Genomic DNA, 22,374 nt, shown 5'->3' with positions numbered 1-22,374 from the left:
ATGAATAAGGGCACTGCAATTTATTTTGAGTCAGCCCGACACACAACATCCTGCTGCCGTAAATACTCACTAAAGCGCTGAGTGGGTATTAATCTGCAGCTAAAAGTGCCATTTGCTCTTGTTCTGAGTGATGTTTGCTACAATCTGAAGAGCCCAGCTGCTGTTTATTATTTAACCTTATTTAAAATGTCTAACTATGGTGGGATCCAAAGGTCTGACACCGCTTTCACATTCATGGGAATGTGGTCTCAGACTTTTGAACCCACTGTGTCATTGTGGTAATTTTATTTATACTTCCTGTATCTATAAACATGGCTGAGTGCCACAGAGTGGAGAAGTCATAAAGTACTGACACACTGACCAATACACTGTTTCATTTTGGTCTTTTTATAGATGTTTCATAGCTATAGCTTTGACTTTTAATCACTGCTCATTTTCCAATGGTAGCACTACCTGGAATTTTTCTCCAGCATTATCCAAGCTTCATTCATAAACACTAATGTTACTGCTTTGGCAACATAAAGTGGAAGTGAGGCCAATATTTATGTGTCAAAAGCCAAAATAAGTTCAAATCCGTCTAGTTGTCATAGGACTTGGCCTTTCCCTTCTGCTTTTATAGCCACAATGTTCACTCTCACTTCGCTGTATTTACACAAAGAGGAGGATCACTGCTACAGGACCGACCTCACTTCCAGAGAAAATTACAAAAAAAAAACATAAATAAACAGCTTCAGCTCTCATTAGAAGCTGTGAGAGCAGTTTAACTGCTGCAACCTGCGCTAGAGGAGTGAGATGAAAACTGGGCCAGACGTAGAACCAAAAACCAAAATTACTCCTCAGTCACCACAGCTCCAAACAAAATTATAGAGAAGACACAGCTGGTCCCTTCCTCTCCCTTTCTACTCTCAGCAGAGCTACAGATCGGCACGAGTTTAGTGATAGGGATGAGGATGAGATCAGCCCCTTTAAAGAAATATCCTGAAAACCAGTGATGACATGGACATACAGTATAACATTCCTGAGAGGAAATGAGCACATGAAATGACTTGTAATGTAAACCTAGTCATTTTCTGCCTCAGGCTGAAACCTCAACATTCAAAAAAAACTTGAAACTGTACTTAAGCTACAGAGTATTGGGTAATAAATAGAACAGTTGCTACCACAACTGCACTGCATTTATAAAACTACAAGCTTTCTTTTTCTGCCCCATATCCCCTCCTGTTTCACTACTTCCCTACTCTGCTCTCACACTGTAACCACAGAGTATCATCTGAACTATTCACCCTTCCCATTTTTTCCCATGCTCCTCCTCCTCCTCCTCTCCTTTTCGGCCACTCACCTGCGTACAAACTTGGATGTGAACTTGCTGAAAATCCCTGTGGCCCCGTGTGTCCTCCGGGCCTGGCTGTTGCCATGTGACAGTGATGGGGAGACAGGGCCACCAGGATAGGCGGAGCCTTGCTGGTCCCGGGCACCTCGCTGCTGGCCGGCGTGGAACGTGCTGCGGATGCCCACCCCTCTGGAGAAGTTGGTACGATCTGACACGGCAGCGCTGCTGATGTTGTGGGCAGACGGGGAGGCACCGGGCGGCCGCTGAGGTGGAGCACTGTGGAGGAGAATGGGAAGAGAGAAAGGAGGAAAATGGAAGGAGGGATGGTTAAGAAAAAGTGATAAAGAGGAGGGTGTAAAAGAGCAGAGGGGTGGATGTGGAGAAGAAGGAAGAGGTGAGAAAAGATCGGAGGAATCAGGGGTGTGACAAACAATGAGGCAGAGAAGAACAGAGAAGAATTCAGGGCGACAAGGATGGGACAAGAGAAAAAGCAAGAAACAAAGAGCATGAAAGAGGGAGGATGGCATGAAAAGGGAAAGAAAACAAGAAAAAGATTAACAAAGTGAGGTGTAGGAGGTGAAACACAAGAAAGGAGGACAAGAGGCATAAAAAGAGGGGAGAAGAGTGAAGAGGAGGGGTGGTGGGAGAGGAACACAGTTAGACTCACACTGATAGAAGAAAATCTCTTCCTCCTAAATACCACTTACCTGAGTTTAAGGTCACACAAGTATCTATGTCTGCTCAACATCTGCTCACCCTGATGTTTCTTATAATCCCTAAAGTCCACCCACTCAATATTTGGGGCCACATCAGGCCAGTGACACATACACACACTCGCACAGATACACACACTTAATCCTCTTTGCCTCGGCCTGAGGGCAAAACATTACAAACCTCCAGCTCACTCTCTCTCTCACACACACACCGATCCTATTCAATAAGCTAAAAGCTTGCATTTGGTTTCTGAGCATGTGTGAGCATGCATCTTTCATGCCAGTGTGCGGCACCAGCACACTTGCACCAGACGACAATCACAACAAAACGGCAACAGCAAAAGCACAAACACAAAGTGCAACACAAAGAAGAGACGAGTGAATGAACAGGATAGACAAAGTATAAAAGACACAAATTCACTGTAGAGGGCTGCAGAGGATGTACAGCAACACATGGGCTGCATGTGCAGAACATATTTACACCCTTACATTACCAATAAGGGATGAAAAGGATTATTCTTACTGTTACAGACATAAAAGCCTATGACTTCACCATATCCCTCACAAAAGTTAATACTTTCTCTCTTTCCCACTCATTTCTCTCATTTTAGAATAGTCACATGGCTGTTACATTAGAAACTACCATCTGCCATCCCATCCAATCTGCAACATCAACAGTGTCTCTGCCGCTCTGAAGAATAACCTTATGTAACTTTTTTCCCCTGATAAACCACACAAAGTATAAAGGGGACGAATATCTGAAAAAATTATCTCTTTATGTTTTTTTTTAAATCAAAGAGTTCAAATCTGTAAAAAAACAACAACAACATCTCTTGTATCCAAATACAGAGTTTTATTTACACATGTAACCAACTTGCTGGGGAGGTTAAAAAAAAAAAGGTCCTGTGCAAACCTCTAACACACTCAACAACACAGAGAAACAAAACACACAGAACACAGGTCTAGTCTCAGTGTGGTGGAGGGATGAACAGATTAAGCACACCCTCTAATTCACTGTGGTTATGCTCAAGTTGTTCACCTTGGAGGACAGGTGACCTACACACAAACACACAAGCACACACACACGCACACACACACATCTCATCTATGAGAACAGATGCGAGGAGAGAGAGGCTGGATCAGGCTGATTAGGGACCAGTGTTGATGTATTATATTCATGAGGATGACTGTTCACTGGGAGGAACAACAGATTGCTGGGATGAAGAGAGCTGCGGAAACATTTCCAATTCGTTTCAACATATGAGATTTTTCATCATGACAAATCTAAGGAGAAGAGTGGTGAGTGTGAGCATTTAAAGAGGTGATGTAACAGGGTGGGTGCAGGCTGGTGTGTCTGTGGTATTTTAATGCTGGGCTCATTTACTTATAGTAATCTGCACCCCTACTCTATACAAATGTGGAGCTCCCCCATGTGCAGCGTGGCTTGCTTCATTACAGCACATGAATACTGGTTGTGAATAGAAATATCAATTCACTTTCAAAGGTTTTTTCAGAAGGGTGTTTGGGGACAGCTGGAAAAACAGGAATGAATGGGACTTAAGGACACAGACCATGTTCTGAGAAAAGGTGCCTATTCCTCACTCAGGGTGCTGTCTATGTGTTGGGAGCGGTACCTTCTCTCCAGCGTTCCCAACCAGGTTCTGAACAGCCCAAGCTCACTGCTGAACGACGCATGCAACAGAATAAGACTTCAACGTAGAGCAGACAAAAGCACATACAGCCAGAGGGCCACCTTGACATTTGCTCCGCTGGAATTTTAGCCTGACATTTGCGGGGTGTTTTTCTTCCCGCAAGACAACTGTCACAAAGCGGGGTGTGGATGTCTGTCTGAGCGAGAGGCAAATCAGTTCAGGCTCCGGCAGTATTTAAGAGGAACGTATCCCAAGACCTTTCACCCCGTATTGTGACACACGGCTGGCAGTGGGAGGCACACGACTAAAACTCCAAATATCAAAGCGGCCCTTGAGACAGACACGGTCAAAGCAGGGGAGCTAGCCAACAAAGCAACACACAAACACACACAAACTGTTTGTTCATACAGAAGACCAATAAGACACACTCCATTTCATTCATTTAACCAGACCTGTCACAGTGTAGTTAACGCTTGATAAACAAAGACAGGGTTTTCCCAGACAGCTTCTTCACTGAGGTGAGCTCACTGAGCTTGTTGTAGACAGAGAGCAATTAATAACCCCTTGGGAAAAAAAGAGGCTGTGGGAACCTTAAAATGGACTCAATTTCCTTAACGCAGGACAGAAATCCACTTCTCCCAGCCGGGGAAAACCCCACCGTGGAGCACAGCATGCCAGAGAGCAGATGAAGGACAGCCATGGACACAGGGCACGCATCAGACTCCACACAGCTATTTCATCCACAGTTGGTCTGGTTCTCCCCAGAGCCGTTGCACTTTCAAATATATATATCTTTTTTTTTTGTTTTTCTAAGCATGGTCCCACACACAGTCTACAGACCAGTGGAGCTCATGGAGGAAAAGTTTATGAACCACTGTAGTTTCTAAAGAGACAGTTCAGCCTGTTGATCTGATATCCAGATAAAGAGGCTGTGGGTTGTTCCTTCATAGGAACTATATACACAATAGCTGTTATCAGATATGATGACTACAGTAAACATAAGCTGCAGTAGGTATGACCTTTAAATAAATGTCTGTATCACAAAGCTATTTAGAGTTTGAGGATTTTTTTTAGATTGTGGTTTATGATGACACTTTTTACAGAATTGTTCTGTGGTTGAAATGAAAATTAAATAGACTACTGTGACGGCAAAAACATTTTGTGAAATTAGAAAGCACCCAGAGGAGAGAGATCTTGTCTTGTATTTGTCACTGTCATCCATGCATTTGACTGACTGTAGATCTAACTTGATAGATTAGATAGGGACTACGTAATGATGTTTTTTACAACAACACAACAACGTCACAGACTGACAGAGCAGTATATGACACTGGTTCTTACTTACACTAACATTTTGTAGACATCTACATAGCTGGTTAGTTGTAGCGCTCTGAACAGCCTGAATGCTCGGGTTGTGAACATTACTCTGCTTCCTGAACGTTGCAGTCACCAGAACCAGTCTGTGTACGCTGGGCCCCTGAGGGCCTCGGCGCTGGGAAGCTACAGGAGCATTTTTTCTCATCGCCAAAGACGTTTGTTTTTCTTTTTAGGAAAACCGTTCCACAATGTCTAAGATGACAGAATGTCACACTTTTATCCTGTCACGTCAACTTAGACGTTCGTAGGAAATGTCAGCTCGTCCGACTTGTTTCTCTGATTTCTCTCTGTGACCTTTAAGGTAGATACACAGCACATCTAATTAACCAGCCCGCCAATAACCAAGCGCTGGCGTGCACACGCTTTGTAAGCTCCTGAGACCTCAGCAAAGTGGAACCTAATCCCTGCTGGTCCATGAACAACTCCTTTCTGAATTATTTCGATTAAAGGTTGTTTTTTTTTGGTCGTCCTCCCAAGAAACAAAACAAATGGAAAAAAAGAAGAAACACACCTCTTGTCTGTCAGAGGTACAGTACAGTGAAAAACCTGCTCCTCCTGTTTTCTAGCTGTCACTGTTCAGTTACGGTCCACAAGGTAAATGTGAGGTTTGAGGGAGGATGATTGGCCGAGGACAGGCAGCAAGTTCAGCCTGTAAAGTTTCCTGAGCTCCACCATCTACTGACGGTACGGTAACGTCAGGTTGTTCCTCTGCTGCTGCAATAATCCAAACTCTGCTTCCTGATTCTTACTGAGCACGAGAGACTAATTTACCATCAAGGAAATGTCTCTGGTGTTTCAAAGAGTGAACAAATACCATTCATCATAACACAAAACAAATCAATCACTTTTAGGTCGGCCTCACCAACAACTCAACATTTTTCTTTAAGAAAAGTGTGATACATATAAAGTTACTTATATAATTTCCAAACTTCGTGAACATGTCAAATCCAAGTCAAGACATTTTAGTTGACTTAAAGACAAAAACGAACAAGTAAACAAGGCATTCTATAATATTGGAGAACAATAACTGTTTAAGTTGAGGAAAAACATTAACTTTGCTCATTTGAATGTGTGTGTGTGTGTGTGTATGTGGCAGCTGCTGGCAGCAGAGCAGTTTGTGTTGAATAAAACACCAACTCTGTAGGGAAGAAAATGTGCCTCTTTGATCGCTTTCACAATTGTGGGGGAAAAATATTGGCACACCGTTCACCGCTGTGTGCCAGGATTTGTCACCGTGTGATTAAAAGGTAATAATTAAAGACTTGTTTTGTTTTTTCCCCCAAAAAAGAAATTGGTGGAAGCGTTTCGGAGCCAACAAATCACTTCTTCTTCACCTTTTTCCCTCTTTGTCCATGGCAGGAAGGATGGCGGTATGTGCTGAGTATCGTCGTACATACTGAGCGTACTGTGTGTGTGTGTGTGCGTGCGTGTGTCAGAGAGTGGGAGACTTGCCTGGGCCGTGGTGCGTGCAGGTCAGAGGGGCATGGATGATTGGAGGAGGACAGGGACTTGTGGTGACGGGGACGCGAGGAGGAGGAGAGGACGGCAGCGGCCGAGGCAGTAGAGGCACGGGAGCCCGGAGTGTTTAGGCTGGGGGGGGAGGGGGAGGGGGGAGGAGGAGTGCCCCGCCCGACACACACACACACACACACACAAACAAACACACGCACACACATATATGCAAACACACGTGAGGAAAAACACACGGCAGTCAAACACACCAGCACAACACACAGTCACACACACAGTCACACAGTGGGCGGGGTTTGTGTGTAGGTGGGCGGAGAGGTGAGGTGGAGCATGGTTAGAAGCAGCACTTATTCAACACACTCGGGGTGGGGTAAGGGAGTAGAGAGAGCAGGAGGAAGTCGACACAAGACAGAAACACACTCAGAACAAGAGGAGAGAGTTGGTCTTTTTTGCTGCTCAAGTCGCTTCGTTGTGGTTTCACAGAAAGGAATCACAAAACGCACTCGCAAGTCTGACTGTGCTGTCAAGTCTCCGTCTTCTCACGTGGGAGCTGACACGACAGGCCGAGCAAAAAAGACCAACTTTAACGCACACAGGGTGAAAACACACACAAGACTGTGGATAAAGTGAGACAGAAAGGCGACATCATGCAGAACATACAGGAGATATTTCACTGATGACTTCATTCACCTCAGTTACAGGCCTTCATTTCATACCACTTTATGTCTGTTTTTCATTTTTGTGAAACACACAACCTCACTGTTTCGGAATGAACATGCTGCATACGTGATTATTATTATTATTATTTTGATTTTTTATTATGACAGTGCCGGAAAAACAATTTCATGGTTCTTGATCATTTGTAATCAGTTTGACCTCGTGAAAAGGAGCCTAAAAAACAGGCCTAATCAGAAACAGCTCCGTTCTGGATTTTAAAAAAATATTTGCAGCTTGTGCAGGAAGATATTAAGAGATAAAATAAGATTTGATTGATGCACAAAAAACTATGTGCAACAGATGTGATCATCATTTTTTGAGCACAAATGGCCACAAATATCAAAAACTGTCATCTCTACAAACGAGGATGTGGTTTTCATTGAGTGTTTTGGGCTCTGGGCTGTTGGAGAGAAGGAGGTAAGTGAGGTTACCCAAATGAACTGTGAGGAGCAATCTGAGCACAGTGTATAAGTGATTAATCAAGAAAATAATTTGCAGATTAAATAACAATTAAATTAATGTTATGGTGCGTTCCAGGCAGGCTTTTGAACCCGTAAGTCACGATTTCAAGTCACCAGTTACGACTTTGTAGCGTTCCAGGCAAGTTACGAGTTACAACTGGGAACTGGGAGTAGATCGATCTAGTACGAGTTCACAGGTGGGAAGTTACGAGTTTGACTGTACGTCCCAACGGGTAACCATAGGAACAGAACAGGTCTGAAAAACACAAGTTACAGGTTGCCTGGAACGCACGATTAGTTGCAGCCCTTAATTAATATTAGTGGTAGTTTAATTCTATTAAAATCAATGTTCTGGGCAGAACGGGCGGACAAAGAGCTGGATCTCTATGCAGTCAAGTTGATGTGTGGCAGGACATAAAACTGTTTGCACCGTTTTGTTATGAGATGATCACTCTGACCTCTGGGCTTGTAGTTTTATAGGTTTGACCTGTCTTTCAACTTCTGTCTGTCAAGTGCCTGACTTCTCCTTTTTCAAGCCTTCCTGTGCTTTTCCACGGTGCACAATCCAAACTGTATCAGGAACAAGGATTACTTGTTTTACTTGAGCCAAACAACACTGGCTATTTCCTGAACCCTCTCTTAATCAGGTTGCTACGGGCTACAAAGCTGCGCACATTACTGACAGCTCTAACTTGACTTTTTCCACACACACAGACACACACACATAGAGAAACAAACAGTAAGAGACAGGGGAGAGTGGTACCACACAGAGACAGAGAGATAGCCGAGGAGAGAGCAGAGGAATGAGCAACCAGAGAGAGAGAGAGGGACATTTATAGAGGTCAACCAAACAGCTGCTAATTACAAAGAAAACAAACACATAGCAGAGTGAAAAACACACACTCTCTCTGACAGGGATTAGCCCGGCTAGTGATGGAAAAATAACCACATTCATTGGATAACCCACTGTGTGGCAACCGTTTGAGCATGTGTGACATGTATGTTTAAGCTTGTGTGTGTGTGAGTGTGTCAATGAGTTTGTATGTGTGGAGCCTCAGTGTGTGCAGATATTTCTGTGTATGCGTAAGCCTATTAAGACGCAAGTACAGGGACCATATAGTGCCACTAAGAGTTAATATTCCATCACAAGTCTTCCTAATCTCCTTAGAGAGAGCGAGAGAGAGAGAGAGAGAGAGTGGAGAAAAAGAAGAAAGATTTATAGAAAGACAAGAAGCTGGAAAAAAGGGGAAAGAAATGAGACGCCGGGAAAATGTGAGTGACTTAAGATCCAGGGGGACGAGAGCTCAGACACAGATAAGAGGAGACCAAACGAAGAAAATTAGAAAAAGACAGAAAGAATTGGGAAGGGGAGGGAGGGGGGGTAACAAGTACAAAAGCCCAAACTTCAAAGCATTAATGATGATCAAATAAAGTAACTTTAAAATCAAAGCAGATGAAAACCACTAAGTTAGGAGAGCTTATCATGGCTAACAGACCAACAGGGCTAAAAAAGCAATGCTGTCTCAAATGACCACTTTGTCCTCACACAGTTGGGGACAAACCACAGAATTTCCTCAAAACACTGAACATGGATTAAATTTGATTATTTGTTATGCTTGCGGGGACGAGGGGGTCATTTGAGACGGATACATGAACAAGTAATAAAGCAGTAATGACTATGGCCACTCCATCATAGTAGGGATTATTGTTTGTCTTAATGTTGAATACTTTGGGGGGAAAAAGCACACAAAGCATATGGCTGGTTAAAGCATGAGTGATGTGTGGGTAGTTGAATGTATGGACACGCACTCCAGGTTGACAAATTCCCAGAATGGGGGGGGGGTGTTTTTTATGGTCTTAACATGAAGACAAGAAGCCCACAATCAAGCAACTCAAATGTGACCATAACACCTTTTGGTCCCAAGTGAAATTGTTTAATGTGGTTGAGGAAAAAAGGAGGAAGGAATCACAATAAAATGAGAAAGGGTAAAAGGAAGGGGATATTAGACGCTGAGGGAATAGAGGAAAAGAATGGGGCTTGACTTGGCATGACCCAGTAGCTCTTAAATGATTACATTTTATTTCTTGAAAAACAGCAATCTGGCTTCTTCTTTTTTAATTACGACAACAGGATTATTAATAGATTTGTTTTAGAGTTGTACACTCTGTTTGGAGTTATTCACCTGTAAAACCTTAGCCTCCTATCAGTGGTATGATTTTGGACATAACATAAAGTTCCATGACGGTCATATAAGTGGAGGTCAAAATTCATTTTAATGCCGAGGGGAGGAAGAAAGCTTTATTAACAGAAAAGAAAAGAAAGAAGAGTTAGAGAGAACAAGTCACTCTGTGTCGTCTTGTCATCCAGTAAACTGCTGAGAAGGCTTGTGTGCGTGTCCATTGAACTCGGCTCTGCTCTGACTGGCAGGCCTCCATCAGACCATCTCGGGTAATCTGTAATCTACTGGAGGTTTGGCCTAAATACCCAAGAGAGCCTGATTTCCTTGTCCGGGAGGGCTCACCCCGCCCTGGGGAAGGCACTGGGCCTCCCCGAGCCAGCTGGCAGAGCTCTGGAGAGTACCAGCCAAGGTCTGGGATTCAGCCCTGAGACAGCTGTGGGACTGCTTTCATTCACAAACCATAGTGAGTGTGTTTGTATTAAGTGCGTTTCAGTGAGGACGCAGTGCAGCCTGACTGCAACTAGCGGGGCTGTCGATGACGAGGGACAGGGTGTGTGTGAGAACGACTGCGTGTGGGCGTGCTCGTCCTTGTCTTTTGAAAACAGCTCTTGTGTAACTGTGTGTGTGTGTCACTGTGTACCTGTCCTTGCCGTTCTGGATGCCCTGGCTCAGCGTGGCTCTCTCAGTCAGGGGAGAGTTCCGACTGCGCCCGGTGCCGGTGGACAGGATGCTATTCTGAAGGCGCAGAGGAAGACATGACAGGAACATTAGTAATACAGACATGATCAAATTTGAGGGCACAGTAATAGACGGTTACAGATGAGTGCAGTGGCCAGAGCGGGGACAGATGACATTGAAGATGACCATTTATTCCTGCAGCAGCCTTGAGCAACCTTAAAGTCAAGTGAAGTTAATCACCTAAAACCCATTAAATCCTCATCAACTTTTACCTCGAGTAATTTCTATAACAAATTCATTTGCAGCTTGTAAGAATTATTTTCACGTTTCATTTATATCTCAGCTTTCCCCAGTGGTCATTTTCAGTCTACGCACATGTGCACAGGTGTTTTCCATTACACTGACAGATAAGGTGCGATCGAGTTGAGGTTGGGCGGAGCAAACGTTCACATACTAATAAAAAATGATAAGATACGTCCCCGCCCCGACCAGACTAACAGGGGAGTGAGAGAAATATTAAGCAAGCACAACATGCCTACACAGCTCTAGGGAAAGGTGTAATCAGCAACCTCTTATGAAAACACCTGTATAGGTCAACACAGGGGAGGGGACTTTTAATTGCATCTTTCCTGCACAAAACTATTGAGACCATTTCAGAAATAAGGAACATGAGACACTGATTTAAAAGCCATAAGATTTAAGCTTTATATTCATTTGTTCGTAGGTGCCACGTGAAGTGCCAGACAGGCCAGATTTTAAATGACTTTGTTGGCTGACATTGCTGATACTTGTTGAGTTTGTTATAATACAACCTCAGGGATCTTTAAATGATTCCAACTGAGTGGGTTGACAGAGTTCAGTGACACTAGGAAAAGAGTCACAGCTTGTGGTTCGTCACAGTGGGAGAGGCACAGGTCAAATAAAATCAGAGCTGGATTCCTCTCAGCTGCTTTCGTCTCAGTGTCCTGCTACTGGCCGGGATGTCTCACAGAGTCACTGCTCATGTCATGAGAACACCTGTACTTTCCCTGTCATGACAAGTGAACAAATCCACTGGGAGAAAGGCCTATAGCTGGGCCTGAAGACATGATGACAAGATGACATGTTGAATTTTTGGATGTGAATGACAAACTGGACAAAGCTAATTGGTTTAAATTGGTAAATGCTATCACATGACTATAATGCAATTCTAGCACAAGAAACTAACATAGAAGATGTCCCACACCCAAAAACATCAGGATGTACACTTTCAGTTTCTCATAACTTGGATCATCGTTATATGGCCATTTATTTTATGAGTTTAATTAGTAACTAGTACTGTATTTGACCTTTGGTCCATAGTATAAGATAAAATCTGGCTGTTGCTAACGTACAATGAGATACTATGACATGAAGTCTGTGTTCTTCTACTCTTCACACAGAGAAAACCGTTTATTCAGCGCAACCACCGTTTGTATTTATCTTGTCTTTGCAGATCTGTGTAGTTGCATTAATAAAATGTCACAAAAGCAGGATGGGTGTTTGATCTTACGGTGGAGGGTGTGGCGCTCTTTTTGCGGTCAGAGGAGACTAGAGGGCTGGCCGGCACCTTGGTGGTGGAGCTGCCTGATGAACCCTTCCTCCCAGAATCCTCCGCTGCAGTCCGGTTATCTGTTTGACCCCCCCTCTTGGAGTAGGAGGAGCCTGGAAAAAAAAGAGACTGGGCTTCAGAAAGGCTGTCGCTCGCTGTGCTCAAACCTTTGAGTGGAAGAACAGATGATAATTCTGATCGGGGGAAGAGGGGAAGATGTTGTTTTGTCACTTTCCTGTCATCACTCTGAGAGGAAACAGGCTCACCCTCTTCTGTGGCTTTCTTTAGTTCTCCTCTTAAAGCCATCTGCGCTTCCCTCCACTTCATTCTCTCCCCTTTATACATCACCACCTCTTTAATGTCAACCTTTATTTTATTTGTTTAAAGGTTTTAAGTAATTCTTTAACTTGATCTACCAATGTTTCTCTTCCTCCTTTTACTTTACTACAGGTGTCTATAAAATAAATCTCCGTCCAGTCTTCCTTCTCCCGACGCCCACCAGCTTCACACACACCAATCTCACCCTGGTCGGTGGTTCTGCGGTTCTGAGGCTTCTGGTTGGACGATACACTGCGCTGTACCTTGGAGAGCAAGATGGAGACTGGTGTCAGTGATGCATTCTTTATGTCACAGGGTGTTTACATACATTGGGATGTAAGTATGGAAGCCAAGAGCTCCATTTACAGCAACTCCTCAGGAGTCCACAGAGCTGTTGCTGCTGCTGTGTGTTGGTCTACAATCAGAATATCTTAATAGATTCCTTGAGTGTTTTTGGTAAAATAAGAAAGTGTGGTTCTCATCAGTGTTCTTGTCACTGGATGGAATTGGGAGACCTCGTCTGTTAGCAGAAGACATTATGTGTTGTCATTGTACCTTATGAGGCGGTGAGGGGGCGTTTATGTTGCTTACATCACTTCCTGGCCGAGGCTTGATGCAACCTTCATCCAGCTGAGAAAGAAAGAAAGAAAAAAAAACAGCAGCTCTGAATACGTGTGTATCAGGGGCAGAGAGACTGTGGTGTGTGTATAACAAACACAGAGGACTAAATATAGTGCTTTTATAGATCGTACTGTTGTGAGAAGGAAGTGTTTTGAGTATAAACATATGCGGACCAAATTAAAGTTATATGACAGTTGACGGCTGAAGTGAAAAACATAGAGACAGATGACAAACTAAAGGCAACACTTGAATAACTGAGTGGAGATTCTTCACACACTGCTTGGAACAACTGAACAGTTCAACATCCAGTCTCAGCTCTGTGGCAGGTGTAAAAACGCAGAGCAGGCATAATAAGTGGAACAATGATAAATAGGGTTGATTGAGCGTATTTGATGCAACGGAGATGCTGGTGCATTAGAGCAATACATGTGAGGAAAATCATAACAGCAACTCTTCCTCAAGTGACTGAGAGCGTCAATACAGGACAAGGTCAGAGTGTCAGCGAGAACAAACCATCAACAGTTACACAGAGAGGGGTATTATGTAAGGCTGCAGTGCATAAACCTCTCATTACAAATATCAATGCACATTTTAGAGTTCAGTGTTTCAAAAAAAAAAAAACAGCAGGACTGCACTAAAGAGAAGTGATATGGTCGGATGAGTCATCCTTCACAATATTCTCCACAAGTGGGAGAGTGCACATGTGGCGCATACAAGGACAACAGTACAAGCCTGAATGCATGACCCCCTACGGTGAAGAGATTGGAAGGCTGTTTATGCTGCGGGGTGGGGGGGTAGGGGGTGCAGGGGTATAATTGGGCTCCACCAGATCTCAGCTCCCTTGTGGGTGGTTTTGGGCTGACGTGTTTGACAGTGTTCAACACCAACATAAACCATTTCTCAATTCTCAATAAACTTTATACTGGATTTTCCTTTCATTTATCACCTGTCTATATGTAATAGTACAATAATTAACTTACAAGAGCTGGTTAGTATATTGTACCATGTAGGTGTTTATGTGTGAGAGAGAAAGGACGTACCTCAGAGTTCCTATAGTCCAATAGCAGGTATGTAGCCATCACATCATTGTACTTCTGGTTCACCAGCGAGTCCTGGATCTCCTCCTGAGAGTATCCCATCTGAAGCATGATGTCTGCACACACACACAGCAAAAGCAAATCATAACTAGACTGCCGGGTCTAATGTCAGTAAATAATTTTCAAAATGATAAATTATTCTCATGTGAGAGTAGTAAAAAAAAACATCTATACTCATGTGAGCCTGAGTGTGGATGAAAAGGAGAATACATTTTTTTTTCAGTGTATCCTTGTGCCGACCTGTCCTCCTGGGGTCCTTGTAGTCTGGCTGGGGTTCAATGTAGGGTTTGAGTTCCTCTTCCTCGTGACCCACATTCATCCACCGGTCCCTCATTATCTGCTGCTAGGAGCAAGCCAAACAGACAGATACAGGGAGACATGAGATGTCAAAGACGATAAAGGGGCAGAAAGCAGAGAAGGGAGGAGAGGTTAAGGTAAGAAAGGAAGAAAAACAAGAGGAGAGTAGACCATTTCCCTGTTATTTATTTTCTTTCAGCTGGGTTTTTCTAATGGTTGTATCCAGATGTATTTATTGTCAATATGGAAATAAATATTGTATAAATCTTCCTTCAGAACTAAACCATGATATTTAATTAACTATGTGGGAAGGTTCTTGAGATGAGCTTTATCTATCTCTACTTATCCGGCCAGTCAAACAAAAACAGGATCAAGCAACGCTACATCATGTTAATAACTGTGAACTAAATGTGGCAACACAGTGCAAGCAGAAAACATGATTGTTTACTTCTATCCCCTGCTGTCCACTTTAAAATACTGACATTCAGTCTACAGTGCAATGTGGTAACTCATAAATCCCAAACTAACAAGCCTTTACTATGCCTTTAAAAAGCACTTTACACCTGAATGATAAACTCACATACTCACACATATCTGGTAAAACTAGTCCAGGTGTAACATACAATTATATTAGTGAACAGACTCATCATGTACAAAATCTGGTCTGACTAACGTGAGATTGTGGTTTTCAGTCTGCGTGTGAAGGAGAAACATATTAGAGATCACAGATTCAAGACAAATATGTTTTTTTGGGGGGGTGTCCTGTCAGTATCTCGTGTGTCAATTCATGTGTACATGTGTGTACCTCGAGGCTGCCTCTTTTGGAGGGGTTCAGAATGAGGAACTTCTTGAGCAAGTTCTCACAGTCGGTAGACATGTAGAACGGGATCCTGTATTTACCACGCAGCACACGTTCTCTCAGTTCCTGGGGACGGAAAAAAGGGCACGGGAAGTCAACAGCAGTCTCCACATACCCACCTCTGAACTCATACACACTCCTGCTCTCACAACTTTAGGTGCTGTAAAAGGTAAGCGACAGAATGACTGCCTTGGTTTTTTAAAATTTAATTTTATCTTATATTAAATTCAGCTGTTTAAGCAAATATTTCAGTATTTTTGGATTTATTTCAATGAGATCTGTATGCAGCTACTGTCCCCATCCATCCACATTAATGAGATATAGCTCCACTAAGCCAAGCTGAAACATTAGCTGCGGTTACACCCCCGCATGATTAATAGTTTTGTTAAACAACTAACACATTCACCTAATCAAAAGCTAGTTAGCATTTCAAGAGGCTACCATTGAAACACAGTGGTAGCATAGTATGCAAGTCAAATTAGCAAATAATTATATGCACTCTCTTTCTCGTAGTTTTGATTATGATAATAGATTTCTGGCTTCCATGCAATACATAAAATATATGATTAAGTCATGATGATGCAGTTGTTAACAAAAGCACTGACTCATGAGGAAGAAATAATCAACATCATTTTGTAATCTACATCAGGGGTCCTTTATTAATCCTCCTGAAGGTTCCTCATTATTTAGTTTTTATTTAAAAACACAACAATATGTGCAGTGACAGTTAAATGTTGTAATAAACAAAGCACGGTCTTGAGGAGGCATTGATTCAAATCTATTGAATAGCAAAAGTGGGTCAAAGTGATAATTTTGACTCAGTATGCAGAATAATGTATTTTGTATTATGTACTTTTTTTTGTTTAATTTGTGTACTATACTTGTAATAGTGCATTGAGACGTATTCTTATTCTGTCTAGGGACGACAGATGAAATGAGCATTTCTGTTAGAACCCAGCATGTCTGCAAAGTGTATTTTGCTATAATGGTCATAATAACCGTGCATGTCCCTGATCATACAAACATAAATAAATAAATGAAAACGTGAGAATCGCCATGTACAGTGCTCTGCTTAACACTGGTGTTAAACTATCATTTTGCACTTTTTTTGTCAGTGCATCAGTCAGACAGAAAAAGGAAAAAATTTTATTACAGCTACAACCTCGGCACAGCACAAGAGAATGAAATCAGAGGCAAGTGAGACTCTCTGTTAAATAAATAGTAAAACCAGTCATGTAGGTGTTAAACAAAACTCCACACAGCAGGAGGTAGTGCAGAGGCATACGGGTGATTCTCACGAAATTGCATTTTGACATGTCTGTAAGGATTTTATAGACTAAACTACTAAAACAATCATACATTTGTATTATATATCAAACTAGGTTATGTACTAATTGTAGGACTACTGTTGTCTTTGCATTTAATGAATTACTCTATATTTTATGACAACATTTCAACCTTAAAGTTCATTACCGTAACGTGTCCAGGCTTTTATTTTTTATCTTAAACCCCAAATTATCACAATACATCCTCATAATTTAATATACATATAAATACAAAAAATGGTTGGTGTTATACCCTTTAACTAGCAGTGTTACCATTTTGGGCCAACTATTTGTGAATAACTACTTTCTGGGCCAAACATATGTGTCCGGAGCATGAACAGTTCATTTCCGTAACAGAGATATTTGGCTCCATTAAAATCCCTGTGTTCCAACAAATAAAGTTTTTTTGTCCCATGATGCCTTTTGTGGAAGAGAAGTTGCAAAATGGCTACCAGGTAAGATCATCTTTCAAGTTCTTCCAGTAGATATGTTAAAAACTGTAATTATATACACCCCTTGGCACACTACTACTGTTCATTACCATAACAGGGTATATTAAAAATAGTTTTGTAGATAATAACTTTATATTCTGTGGAAAAGTAACTTTTATAGAGCTTAACTGTTAGTGAAAATATTTCTGCCCAGTCATGCTAGCTATGCTAATTATTGCTAGCAACATGGAACTGCCATTCATTACCGTAACGCTCTGCATTCATTACCGTAACATATGCAAGGCTGTTACGGTAATGAAAGGAAGTGTTACGGTAATGTATTATATATGTATAATCGGGGCTACAGATTTTGTGGTTCGTTTTCTCGGGGTTATACTGTACTGTAGCAGCATTTATTCTCATATCTACTAACTACCTAGCTAGCTGTAGCCATTTTAGCTAATTTAATTCTTTTTTTCTTTAAAAAGTCATAAAAAATTACGGGAATGGGTTACAGACTTACTTTGGTAACACTTTACAATAAGGGTTCCTTAATTAACATGAGTTAGTACATTATTAAGCATTAATTAACAGTTTACAGATCATTATTACGTATAATTTAGGATTAATTAATGTAGCCTATTAGTAAGCAGAACGGTTTACTACTCAAAGTTAGTTAATAAATTATTAAATAATAATAAAAGTTGAATAATGTAATTAGTTATCATTATGTATGCATTACTTAGAATTAATTAACACATTAGTTTATATTAATGCTTAATAATGTATTAACTAATGTTAATTAAGGGACCCTTATTGTAAAGTGTTACAATATTAGAAATATACTTGTATCAAGACTGGCGGTATTCAATAATGTTGTATAACCTTTGTAATTAAGATCAGGAGATGTGGCAAAACAGAGAGCAGCCAGAGAAGCAACAAAGGCCAGGGTGCAGAAGCACAGAGCAAAGGTTAGGTCTGATCCAGACCTTCTTGAGGAATCCAGAAGGAAGGAAAGAGAGAGGTTAGAACTGTGTGTCCTCACAAAGATAGCATTACAAGAATGTGTGTGTGTGTGTGTGGGGCTAGGGAATACATTATGTTGATAAGTATCCTCACAAAGATAGCATTACAAGAATGTGTGTGTGTGGGGCTAGGGAATACACTATGTTGATAAGTATCCTCACAAAGATAGCATTACAAGAATGTGTGTGTGTGGGGCTAGGGAATACACTATGTTGATAAGTATCCTCACAAAGATAGCATTACAAGAATGTGTGTGTGTGTGGGGCTAGGGAATACATTATGTCGATAAGTGTCCTCACAAAGATAGCATAACAAGGGTGTGTGTGTGGGCGGGAATAGGATTCAGGGGTTGAGGTTTAGGGGTTGATTTGAGATTTGGGAGATAGAAAACATAAAGTTGCAATTCAATTGTAAAAAATGTGTTATTGAAATAAAGAATTATTTGATATTCTGTATTACATGCAGGTATAAGAAGAGAAAAGAGAGGGGACTTTTAAAGTCGATTGGCGAACTCACTGCTAAACAGCAACAAAAACAAAGAGCCAAGTGGAATGAAAATTCTAAAAGGTACAAGAAGAAGAACAAAAGCCTCCAGGCAATTCTTAATGACAGCCCCCCATCTGATGGATCTGAGGACCAACCCCTACAGCCCAGGCCAGTGCTACAGCCAAGGGATGAACAATCCTGTAACAAGGTGTTATAGCTTTTATATCTCAGCACTCACCCATTCACTCACTCACTCACTGCTCTCTCTGTCACTGGCTCACTCACTCACTCACTCACTCACTCACTCACTCACTCACTCACTCACTCACTCACTCACTCACTCACTCACTCACTCACTCTAGTCAGTCAGTCTCTGACTTACTCACTCACACTTTGTCTTACTTAGTCACTCACTGTCTCACTCTCTCTTCCAGGAGGACACTCAATCAACCAGAAGAACTCAGACCAGTGACCCAACACAATCACCCCCTGGTCCAACGACATCAACACCTAAAAGAGCAATGTCTGTGAAGAAAAAACTCCAGCTAACTAAAAAACTGAAGATCACACTGACAAAGCTAGAGAAGAAAAACAAGGAGCTCGACAACCTGAGAAAAAAAATAAAACGTCTTGAAGCAAAGAATTCTGCAAGGCTGCATCAGACACAAAGGAAGCTAGCAGACAGAAGGAAGGTTGCACAGAACAGACGCCACGACATGAGAAGGCAGATCCACACATTCCTTCACAGAGATGACATCACAACCGTGATCAATGGAAAAACTGGAGAAATCAGGAGAAATGGCGCAATCTTTAGGAAGAGATCTCTCACTGACACACTAGAGAATCTCCACATGGTCTTTCTGAGCGAAAATCCCTCTATGAAGATTTCCCGCTCGCAGTTCTGCAAGCATCGTCCATTCTGGATTGTGAGCCCAAAAGTGAAGGATAGGGAGACGTGTGCCTGCAAACTCCATGAAAATTTCACATACAAAGTGAAAAAGCTGCATCAGCTTGGGTTGATAAATTGCAATAAGCCGGCAGACCTGGTCAGCTTAACGGTGTGTGACTTGAGCAACATCGACTGCGCATATAACCGTTGCAACACCTGCAGAGACAGCATGTTGCCAGTTGTGATGGACCCAGCCACGAAGAACAACATCGTGAGATGGAACGAGTGGGTGACAAAAACGTCACCATACTCAAAAAAATCCTCTGATGGCACCACAACTGAGGTTGAAGGCAAACACACTGCTCTGGATATTAAAGTGGCCAGCCTACAACAACTGGTGGAGAAAACTACCAATGACCTGCCACGTTTCAAGGTGCACCTCTTCAATATAGCACACCAGTTCAGAGAGATCAGGCAGCTGAAAGAGAGATTGGTGGAAGATGAAGTAGTTGTACATTTTGACTACAGTGAAAATTACAACTGTAAGTGGAGCAAAGAAATAAAGGACACACACTTTGGTGGAGGTCACAAACAGGTTACTTTGCATACTGGTGTCCTGTATGTGAGTGAGGGACAGCCGGAAGCCTTTGCCACGGTATCCAGCAGTCTAAAGCACGATGCTGTAGCGACGTGGGCACACCTGGATCCAGTGTGGCAGCATATAAAATCCAGTCACCCCACAGTAAAACATGTCCACCTGGTGTCTGATGGGCCAACTTCCCAATACCGCAACAAGGTTTGTTATGAGCAATAACTTTTGGACTGATATTGATTGGTCAGAATTTTAAAAATCCATCAGTAAAACATGAGACAGACAAAAATACCCTATATACTCACTGTAACTTACTCACTCACTGTCACTCCAGTCTTTTTCTTTCACTCACTCGCTCACTGTCACTCCAGTCTTTTTCTTTCACTCACTCGCTCACTGTCACTCCAGTCTTTTTCTTTCACTCACTCGCTCACTGTCACTCCTGTCTTTTTCTTTCACTCACTCGCTCACTGTCACTCCTGTCTTTTTCTTTCACTCACTCGCTCACTGTCACTCCTGTCTTTTTCTTTCACTCACTCGCTCACTGTCACTCCTGTCTTTTTCTTTCACTCACTCGCTCACTGCCACTCCTGTCTTTTTCTTTCACTCACTCGCTCACTGTCACTCCAGTCTTTTTCTTTCACTCACTCGCTCACTGTCACTCCAGTCTTTTTCTTTCACTCACTCGCTCACTGTCACTCCAGTCTTTTTCTTTCACTCACTCGCTCACTGTCACTCCAGTCTTTTTCTTTCACTCACTCGCTCACTGTCACTCCAGTCTTTTTCTTTCACTCACTCGCTCACTGTCACTCCTGTCTTTTTCTTTCACTCACTCGCTCACTGTCACTCCTGTCTTTTTCTTTCACTCACTCGCTCACTGCCACTCCTGTCTTTTTCTTTCACTCACTCACTCACTCACTCACTCACTCACTCACTCACTCACTCACTCACTCACTCACTCACTCACTCACTCACTCACTCACTCACTCACTCACTCACTCACTCACTCACTCACTCACAACATTTAACCCCTCTATCTTTCTCTCTCCCCACCCCCAGGTCTCCTTCTACTTGGCGTCCACAGTGCCTTTTATAAAAGGTTTCAAGTCCGTGACCTGGAATTTTACAGAGGCATCACATGGGAAAGGTGCGCCAGACGGTGTCGGAGGAGCACTGAAAAATCTTGCTGACAGGCTGGTAGCCTATGGAACGGACATACCTGATGCTGAGGCCTTGCTGCACAACCTCTCCGAGCAGAGTTCAGTGAAACTCTTCAAGGTGACTGAAGAGGACATTGAAACATGTGGAGAGTTAGTGCCCCCATCACTTAAGACAGTGCAAGGCACCCTGAAAGTACATCAAGTAAGGTGTCACTCAGTAAACAATCAAATTACGACGATTCCCATTATGTTCACAGAATAAATGTAACGTAATATACTTTTCTGTTTTATTTTAGCTTATCGCAACAGAACCAGGGAAGATCAGAGTGAGGGAGGTGTCATGCTTCTGTAAGCCTGCATGTGACTGCTACACTCCAAAAGAAGTCATTCTCAGAGAAGAGAAGGAAAATGAGGACTCTATTGGAGTTGGGCAATGGGTGCTTGTTAAGTATGACGGATGCCTGTATCCTGGTACGGTAACACAGGTAGGAATGTGTTGGTGTTAAGTGACGTCAAGGTTTTAAGATTATTACATTGTAATAAGATGGTAATTTCTCTTCACACCATGTCGTGCCACAGCCTTCAGCAGGCCCACGATCACTGGTGGGGCTGGTGTTCCTGACCTGCTTCGGCCACTCCGCGGCGAGTGGCTGTTGCATGGCACGGTACTTCTCTCGCCCAGCAGTAGAAATATGTTATTGTTGTTCTGTAGCACCCCCCATGGTGGTTTTGTAAATAGAACAACAACATTTATCTTATCCAAGACCGTTGACCCAGAAATGCAAGTGTCAGAGAGCGACAGACATAGAGCACATATCATAAAAGACGCTGTATCTCCTTTTCTAGGACAAAAAGCAGGGATTTTGATAAAAATTGGCCTGTTTAGCTTGAGATTTCTCAGGAACAGAGGCACGTAGAAATAAATGGTTTGTCCCTATTTGAAGCAGAAAGTTTCACCTTACAAACGAGCCATAGTATGTGTCCATAGATATAACATAGAATATGATGTGGCTCTACAAAAATCGTCAACAATGGTCTAAATTGCTGGTACCAGGATTAAAACTTTGGAAAACATCGCGGCACTCAATGAGTTAAGCTGCACGACCAGGGTTGGTTGCTTCTTAA

General features: G+C 42.4%; 1 protein-coding gene across 35 annotated transcripts in view; it reads right to left on the bottom strand.

Annotated features, from left to right (window-relative positions):
* mark2b (MAP/microtubule affinity-regulating kinase 2b) overlaps positions 1 to 22,374 on the bottom strand; it is a 64,068-nt gene that overhangs the window by 9,926 nt on the left and 31,768 nt on the right. For 7 of the 35 annotated variants that reach the window (XM_085759708.1, XM_085759711.1, XM_085759720.1 and 4 more), the window contains exons 9-17: positions 15,287 to 15,406; positions 14,425 to 14,527; positions 14,128 to 14,240; positions 13,022 to 13,096; positions 12,672 to 12,729; positions 12,110 to 12,261; positions 10,541 to 10,635; positions 6,525 to 6,662; positions 1,340 to 1,606 (exon numbers count right to left, since the gene is read on the bottom strand). In XM_085759708.1, coding sequence (XP_085615834.1) covers positions 1,340 to 1,606; positions 6,525 to 6,662; positions 10,541 to 10,635; positions 12,110 to 12,261; positions 12,672 to 12,729; positions 13,022 to 13,096; positions 14,128 to 14,240; positions 14,425 to 14,527; positions 15,287 to 15,406 — 1,121 coding nt within the window. The remainder of the gene's footprint in view (positions 1 to 1,339; positions 1,607 to 6,524; positions 6,663 to 10,540; positions 10,636 to 12,109; positions 12,262 to 12,671; positions 12,730 to 13,021; positions 13,097 to 14,127; positions 14,241 to 14,424; positions 14,528 to 15,286; positions 15,407 to 22,374) is intronic. The other 28 variants (XM_085759709.1, XM_085759721.1, XM_085759714.1 and 25 more) reach the window with 7 other exon arrangements.

This window comes from Trachurus japonicus, chromosome 18 (assembly GCF_045865225.1).
Source record: "Trachurus japonicus isolate A0001 chromosome 18, Traja_1.0".
Classification (NCBI taxonomy): domain Eukaryota; kingdom Metazoa; phylum Chordata; class Actinopteri; order Carangiformes; family Carangidae; genus Trachurus; species Trachurus japonicus.
This window is presented reverse-complemented; position numbering and strand designations above follow the sequence as displayed.